Source organism: Melitaea cinxia, chromosome 19 (assembly GCF_905220565.1).
Source record: "Melitaea cinxia chromosome 19, ilMelCinx1.1, whole genome shotgun sequence".
Classification (NCBI taxonomy): Eukaryota; Metazoa; Arthropoda; class Insecta; order Lepidoptera; family Nymphalidae; genus Melitaea; species Melitaea cinxia.
Window position 1 is genome coordinate 2,610,001 of NC_059412.1, and position 9,000 is coordinate 2,619,000.

At 34.3% G+C, this 9,000-nt stretch overlaps 1 protein-coding gene across 1 annotated transcript in view; it reads right to left on the bottom strand.

Moving 5' to 3' along the window:
• The window catches only part of LOC123662655 (coronin-7), a 32,957-nt gene extending 24,217 nt beyond the window's left edge, over positions 1-8,740 (bottom strand). Inside the window, exons 1-5 of the mRNA XM_045597462.1 lie at positions 8,351-8,740; positions 3,778-3,964; positions 2,946-3,149; positions 879-1,100; positions 1-124 (exon numbers count right to left, since the gene is read on the bottom strand). The exon at positions 1-124 is cut by the window's left edge and continues 4 nt beyond it. Of these exons, the coding sequence (XP_045453418.1) occupies positions 1-124; positions 879-1,100; positions 2,946-3,149; positions 3,778-3,964; positions 8,351-8,659 (1,046 nt within the window). The 5' untranslated portion in view covers positions 8,660-8,740. The remainder of the gene's footprint in view (positions 125-878; positions 1,101-2,945; positions 3,150-3,777; positions 3,965-8,350) is intronic.
• Positions 8,741-9,000: the final 260 nt, after the last annotated feature.

The following is a 9,000-nucleotide window of genomic DNA, read 5'->3' on the forward strand; positions in this document are numbered from 1 at the left end:
CTCGGCACTTGATACATAATAGGCACGACAGAGGATCCGGTCAACTGCAGCACACGGTTCACTTCCCCTTCCATCACTCGGAGAGCACGTTTAGGCACTAAGCACGCGCCCTTTGTTTGTTCACCTGACAATTTTATTTTTATTATAAATTTTTAATTTTTGTTATGTACCTAAACAAAGTCTATACTGAATTTTTTTTTTTTTTTTTTGATGTGATTGAACAAAATCATTGTTTCACATTATTTTCTGAAGAGAAATAAAACCAATAACTACAAAAAATTATTCCGTATAGTCTAACTTGTAATACTAACATACCTAAAACTATACTGTTTAAAGCTATACATAACATTACAAAAAACATTCTAAAAAATATATAACTATAAAAATACAACCCATATATTTATTTATTTAAATAGGACACCAGCACACACATGATAACATTTTTGTAAACGATAATGCTAATTAATTCTGATGTGTGCACCTTTGTAAGTGACACAGCATTCACATGTCAAAGCTAGTCAGATAATATATTGAACACATAACCCATATATTACATGCTAAATTACTAAAACATATACCATTTAAAGATGTTTAATTTTCAAACAGTCGAAATAAGAAAAACGAGTGTGCTTTAGACCACACGACTGAAGTAAAACTTTTTTAGTCTCACCTGTGGCAACATTCGCAACTTAACCCTCTCTCTTTCTATCTTCACTAAGTTATATCTCCCTCTCAACTTCCATTCGCCTCACCAGATCACTCTTTTCGTAACACTCTCGTCACGCATTCACCAGCTTACTCCCCAAGTCAAGAATGAGTAAAGTTTTACTTAAAAATAGACCTAACAATTAAATTATACTATAAATAATTTCACTCACCAGAATGCCTCAACCCCTCAATGAGATAAGGCTCCCTATCACTCAGCTCCATATAAAGTATCGTTGTGTCTCCCTTGCCGGCCAAAAATAGCATATTAGTGTCCGGGTCGAAGAGAGGCATCAGGACACCGGTGGAGCAATCCAATTCTAAGGTCTTCTGAGTTTGGGACAGGTTGCGAATATCACGGATCATTATTTGACGTAGGCGAGCCGAGTCAAAACCTGGTAATAGAAAATTTATAAAATACAGTGTTACATACTTTCTACGGTTTTAAAAGAGAAGGTAAGATTGTTGCCGGCTATTCTCAGCAGAATCAAAACTCCAGTGATACGATTCGATTCAAATGACGACGCGTTAGTGCTGCGATTGCACTGCTAGTTACGCTTGTTGTCGCGGGTTTGATGACAGTTCATGACCAATTTGTATTGGCCATATAGATACCGATGTTTGTCGTAGCCTGGTCATTTGTGCTTGTTGTGTGTTTCTAATATATATGAAAATCCTACTGGAGATAGCTCAGTGTGAAGCAAAGAAGTGTCATAAATGCATGTCATGCTTTTAAAATAAATTAGACATTATTTCATTTTTATGTTCTGCGCATTGATACTTGTGTATTATGTGTGTGTGGTTTTTTTTTTCTAACAAACAAACGCAAGTAAGTAGATCAGACGTCACAATAGAACAGCTGATTTATATGAAATCCGCCATCTTGCCGCTTAGCGAGAGTTAAACTATGTCTCGGCAGTGTTTACTTTTGACGGCTGTTTAAACACTACTTAACGACTTCTTAACGCTAAATAGTGTTTATAAGTGAGGTTTTTGCTAATCCGTTGTTAAGCAATTGATTAAATATTAAGAAACGTTTATAAGTAAGACCGCAAAAGTATTCAAAGATAATTAAAAATGTAATTTAGGATAAAAATCTTTAAACTATAAAAATCCTGGACAAACAACAAGGATGAAATAAAAGTTCTTGAAAGTACTAACCCAGTTACCAGTTACCAAGTTGTAAATTGCGAATTTGCAATTCATATCGAGGCTGTTTTTCGTCCTTAGACATGAATTTTAAACTAATAAAAAATAACCGTGTTTGCTCGCAAACGGAAAAAAAAGCTACTTCAATTATCATCAACAAGTAATAACAATGTAAGTAGACGAAAAAATAGTCAAATAAAAACGCGTTATCAAAGATTACTCACAAAGTATATCCATTTAAATGGTACAAGACAAGCATCAACCAAAATCATCAAAATCGGTACATCCAGTAAAAGGTTATGACGTAACAAACATAAAGCAGCCTCCAACCTCCTCCTTTTTGAAGTCGGTTAAAAACCGATTTGAAAATAGTAGTATAGTACATTTAAAAAAACCTTAAAATGGCCCTTCATTCGATTCAATTTTACAGATAATGCTAGAATAGTTATAAACACTTGACAAAAATATTAAAATTCAATCTTATTTCAATATCAGTAATACCCTTCTCTACCTACTCTTCCCTTGAGGATTTGTTCACTAATGGGATATTTACATGCGAATTCAGTTCAATATGACACAAAGTTAAAAAATTTCAATAAGCTCAATTGGTATTGTACGGGTTAATAGACATTGAGCAATATGATTGTTTTGCAAATTAGTAACCTCTTTAATTTAGCTGATTTATTACGAAATTGTTATTTTACTAATGCAGATTTCTAATGAAATTGATATTTGTTTGCTACGAATGACGTCAAATGACGTCTGTACTTCTGCCTATATATACTCAAAATAATCTTAATAAATTTAGTGTTAGATCGACTTTCATTGGGTTTGGTTTCCCTCATAACCTTCCCTCACATGTCATCTCTCACTCAACCATAGACTGTATCATACAGGTATAAGCATAATTGCGTAGTTGCGTTGACATATTTGCGTGCGGCATATTGGAGTACGGGCAGCGCGGTGGATAAAGCTCCGATGCTTCTCCTACACGGAGAAAGAGGCCTATGCCCAGCAGTGGGATGTTACAGGCTAAATCATCATCAATATGTCTCAAAAATACAAATAGAGAAATAAGTAAAAAAACTTACCAGTGGTAAGGATTCTGTCGGTATCTCCAAGCCATACCAGCCGGCTATCCTTAATGTTTTGATGACTGTTAGCAACTCCAAGCACTGGACTCTCAACTCTTGGGTCCAAGATTCGAACCTTCTTATCCTTGCAGGACGTAGCCACAAGCTTGCCATCTTTCTTCCAAGATGTCGACTGAATTACTTCTCCGTGATCCTTATTTACTACAAAAGGATTTGTTAATAACATTTAAATAGATATAGTTACGAATATTTTTTTACTAATAAATATTTCTCATTAAAAGAATATAATATTTTTCTAATTTTCACATTTAATTGCTTCTGGAGCTCGAAAAATATAAACAAAAAAATTAATAATAGTAACTCACAAATTGTTCATATTTTTTTTTTTATTAGTTCTCAATAGATCTAAAATTTGATACTTTTTTTTATAACACTAGGTCGGCAAACAAGCGTACGGCTCACCTAATGGTAAGCGATTACCGTAGCTTATAGAAGCCTGCAACACCAGAAGCATCGCAAGCGCGTTGCCGACCAAATCCCTAATCCCCAGGAGCTCTGGTCACCTTACTCACCAACAGGAACACAATACTGCTTGAAAGCAGAATTATTTAGCTGTGATCTTCTGTAAGGTCGAGGTACTACCCCAGTCGGGCTGCTCTATATTTTGAGCAACAAATTCCTGCTATGCCCTACCTATTACAAAATCTAAAACTGTTTTTAGGTTTTAAGCAACAAGGAGATATAATAAGGAGATTATATCAAAATGTATAAAACAATACAAAAATAAATTCCAACTAGTATTCTGAAGAGAATGATAAACTTTACTTACCAAAGGCCTCTTTCTGCGTGGTCAAATCCCACAAAGCGAAATCGTGTCCAGACGCAACATGAATCAACCCATCGGCTACCGGATGAAAGCCCACATTCTCAACTCTGCGTTGCTTCTGCGATAACGTACATTCAGGAGTTGACAGAGATTCCTTTAAACCTTCTTGAGGTATATGCCAGACTTTTACCTAAAACAAACAATTTGTAAACTTTTAACTACAAATACGTGTTATTTGTATACGATGTTCTTTTTTGTTGTGTACGTAGTCATCCTAGTATCTAACTGACATAACTGTGTTTGCTGTGTGGTTACGGCAGTAAGAATATAGCCACCCCGTCTCTTCCCGTGGGTGTCCGTGTTCCCGTAGGCGACTAAGGGATAACACAGTTCCACTACCACCTTGGAACTTAAAAAGTCGACCGATGGCGGGATAATCGTCCAACTGCTGGCTTTGAAATACACAGGCCGAAGACGGGCAGCAGCCTCTTTGGTGCGTCAAAGCCAACCCTACGGTCACCAACCCGCCTGCCCAGCGTGGTGACTGTGGGAAAACACACGAGTTCATGCAATTTTTGGCGCGAACTTTTGGAAGCCTATGTCTAGCAGTGGACTGGAAGCAAAAGTGAATAACTGTTTTTGGTCGCAAACAAAAAAAAACTACTTTAAATCGACAAGTAGTGCAAAGTAGACGAAAAAATAGATAAATACGCGTTATCAAAGATTACTCAAAAAGTAGTCATCAGATCTCGCTCAAATTTAAATGAGACCACACGAGAAGCTCCAGCTTTCGAATAAAAAAAGAATTATCGAAATCGGTTCACCCAGTAAAAAAATTTGTATATACAATACAACGTAGGTCGGCGAAAAGGTGGTCAAGTAAATACACATTATTAGATATAACTCGAAAAGTACTAGTCAGTTCTCAATTAAAATAACTTGGACCACATGACAAGCACCACTTTTCGATTAAAAAAAGAATCATCGAAATCGATCCGCCCAAAAAAAATTTCTGCAAAAACATACATAAAATTAAAACAATTGAATTGAGAACCTCCTCCTTTTTTTGAAATCGGTTAAAGGTTGTCTATAGACTTAAGTAATAAAATCGCCGTAAATTAAGTAATCATAGGATGAGTATAATGATAATGCATGATGTGTAACTAGAGGTGTTATTTAAAAAAAACTGATAAAATAGGTCTGTCTTGTGATAACTAATTACTTTTTAGAACAACTTTTCTTAGTATTTTAGTTTTTTTTATGGATCTTCTGCCGCTATTTTTTTTTTTTCGTACATATATCCACCTTTTTTTTCTTTTATACAAAACTTTTCCTAGCCTTACGGTTACAGTACTCGATAGGTACAAAGAAACTGTGTGCTTTAGGTCCGACAGGCAACACCTGGAGTTCTTTTCGTATTTTATTCAAAATCTCTTTCTCGCTAGAACCGTTGTGCGTTATAAAGCCAGCACCACTGCTCGACGTTATTATATCACACGAATTCACTCCCCATATTTTTATATAAGTAAGATGGTGAATGCGTGACGAGAGCGTTACGAAAAGTGTGATCGGGCGAGGCGAACGGGGTAAAAGAGAGTGGTGCGAGCACATATTTTCTTTCTCTCTTTCTCACATAGCCAGTTACGTTTCGTATATCTATGACACAGTGCAGGCCTATTGGATATACGTATATACATTTCAGCGATTCTTTTTTTTTTAATATAAAAGATAGTTATATCTGTATAAAGTAATCGCGAATATCACTCAATCACAATCGAAAAAAAAAAAAAAAAAAATATTACGTCTTGTCTTCTTGTTACTGAAACAATACTTGTTTATATGATCACAAAATCTCAAAAACAACTATACCGATTTTGATTAAGCTCAATACGATCGTAGCCTATATACTTGGTCATAGCAGGTGGTATAAAAATATTCTATTACTGAATACTGGAGCAAAATGGAGAAAGCACGGTTAAAACAAACTAACAATAAAATCTGCTAGTTGTAATTCCGTGGTTTAAGTATTATAATAGTAAAAAAAGTTTGTTGTGGAATATTTAATTAAGAAAAAAATATATAATCATTTGTATATCAATCCTTAACTTTGACTATTTTTAATGTTAGGTTATGATAATGTTTCATCACAGCACAAAAAAGAAATTAGTTAGCAATTATTGTAATCGTTAGCGATAAAGGAGCCATGTAGAACTTTTTTCCTGTCCTTTCAAACCACAATGTGATAGGGGTAACACTTCCTGTGAGATGACTCACAAAGCCATTGCAAATAAAAAAGTAAATGTATTTTTATATGCAACGAATATCGTTATGAGCCACATTATAAATGAAAAGATTAAATAAAATTTTTCGATATTTAAAAATGGATATATATATATATATGTTTGTGTGTGTGTGTGTGTGTGTGTGTTATACATGTAAGGATATTCCATGATGATATTAATAAAATAACATAATTATAAAAATAAATAAATAGTAAACAAATAAAATATGTGATTACTGAAATTACTAAGTATGAAAAAGTTGTTAAATTACATTTGTATAAAATACGCATTTTTTAATTGAACATTGTACAATTTGTATTTGAAACTAAGAACGCACCTAACTAAAAACAATGAAATATTATATTAGTAATTATATGTATACTAGCTGTTATTACAAAAAAAATCTATAAATCACTCTTATCATGCACTAACAGTGTAAATTTATTTTAATATATCCTGATGATAACACAAATAGAATTTGAACTATGGACAAAGACAAATCAATATACATTTTTTAAATCTTGTTTCTTCAAAAAAAACCTCAACAATTTATTAATAGTAATAATACCTAGCAATTTGTAAACTCTACTTTTTCACCCTCCCTCACCCCAGGGTCGTGTTACAAAATAAATAGATTAATAATCATCCATAAACGAACGAAGCATGAGAACAATACAAGTAAATGCTTGATAAGCGGAATATGAGAATTCACGTTGTCTCATGCTTTGGGATCATATGCCTTGGAAAAGTTTTTTAGATTTAAATCACAGATTAATCCAGAGCATGTTTGGGTGTATCCATTGTAACTTTTAAATAATTGTAATTAAATACTTTTAGTGCAATTAATGTAGCATTTTTTAAAAAGCCCTATCGCGCTCCTGTAAACTTGTCTACCTTTGAAATAGATCATTTGTATATCCTGCTTCAGCCTGTAATATCCCACTACTGGGCATAGGCCTCTTTCCCCATGTAGGAGAAGGATCAGAACTTAATCCACCACACTGCTCCAATGCGGGTTGGCGGATATATACTATGAGTAACCATCGCTATCAGATGTACATGATAACAACCGGGACCGACGGCTTACCGTGCTCTCCGAGTCACGGTGGAGAGACCCACAAGGACTGCACAAACACCCAGACCACGGCAAACACCTGTATGGCCAATACAAATGTTTGTCATGTGCGGGGATCGAACCCGCAACTGCCAGCGCAACAGGTACAATCCATGGCTGTGACCGTTGCGCCAACGCGGCGTCATTTGTATGTATTAAATGTTTATTATGATTTTTTTCAAATCTGCTTTAATCTGCTACTTGGACAACCATTATTTTTATTTTATTTTTTTAATGTCACTAGGTCGGCAAACAAGCATACGGCTCACCTGATAGTAAGCATTTACCGTAGCTTATAGACGCCTGCAACACCAGAAGCATCGCAAGCGCGTTGTCGACCCAATCCCCAATCCCCCCAGGAGCTCTGGTCACCTTACTCACCAACAGGAACACAATACTGCTTGAAAACAGTATTATTTTGCTGTGATCTTCTGTAAGGTCGAGATACTACCCCAGTCGGGCTGCTCCATATTTTGAGCAGGAAATTCCTGCTGTGCCCTACCTCAGTTATATATCATATTATATATTATACTTATCCATTATCCTTAAACAACACCATGAAATATCATACTGATTCTCATGTAACTATTAAATTAAAGCTCACTTAGAGATCACTTTCATAGCAAAATAGTAGAAAACAATATACTTCTAGTAAGGTATTCATATTATTTATTATTTTTATCTAAAATTTATTTCCAATCTTTTTTTGTCATACAAAGTAATATCAAAACCAATCTACGAGGTTTTTCTATTTGAAATGTAAAGTGCATAATAAAAGAACCGGTAAAAATATTTGCAATGCTCTACTCCACATGTAGGTCAACAAAAATCTGTTCATCTCGCTTGCTAGCTATGAATTATGCTAATTGTAAAACTTCTAATTAGGTTGCCTTAACTGTTTACAATTTGTAAATGTCAAAAAATGTTATGTTTGATTCTTATATTAATCATATAGTGTTCAAAATAATTCAAATGTGTAATTCTACATATCAGATTATTGAAAGAAAATTTGTTTGTAATTGGCTATTTTTTTTTTTTTAAACAGTGACTTAAATATTTAAGGAATTTACATTGGTTCTAATGTTCATAAGCTAAGCTACATAAAAATTTAAAAATATGACCACTTTTGAAAATTTCCAACTGATATTAAAATTTTATTAAAAAACGAACATTAACTTACCAATGAATCCTGAGAGCCAGTTAGCAGCAAACCATCGTGGAATGGCGAAAACTCCATATCAGTGATAGTGTCGGAGTGCGCGTGCAACAAAGGCATTGTTTTGCTCTTCCTTCCACAATCATCGAGCGGCAGAACTGCCATACTGGATCCTACATGTTCCCAGTTAAACGCCATAAAAGCAGCCGATGCACATATATTGTTCCCATATGTCTGATATGATCCAACGCAAATATCCCGTATACAGGCTTCGGGCTTTGGTACGATGGGGGCTGCATTTTTATACTTAGAGGCTTTAAAACGCCAGGCCATTTTGAGCCAATTTTATAAAGTTATCAGTCTTTAATATGGAATGTAGCTGAGCCTCCTTAGAGGCTGAGAAGATATCTGAAAAAACGTATACATGTAATATTAACACTACATACGTTCTTTAGCTATTAATATAGTACTGCGAAGTATGTTTTTAATTTTATAAGATTTACGTTTTAAGGAAATCAGAAATAAACTGAGTAATAAATGTACACAAAAGTTCTTGTCAAAATTCGTTTTTTTTTTTAATTTCACTAAATAACTTTTCACATACACAGTAATAAATTAAACGTTTCTAGCAACTGCAGTGATTAAATTAATATTCTAAACACTTTGTTTTGAAT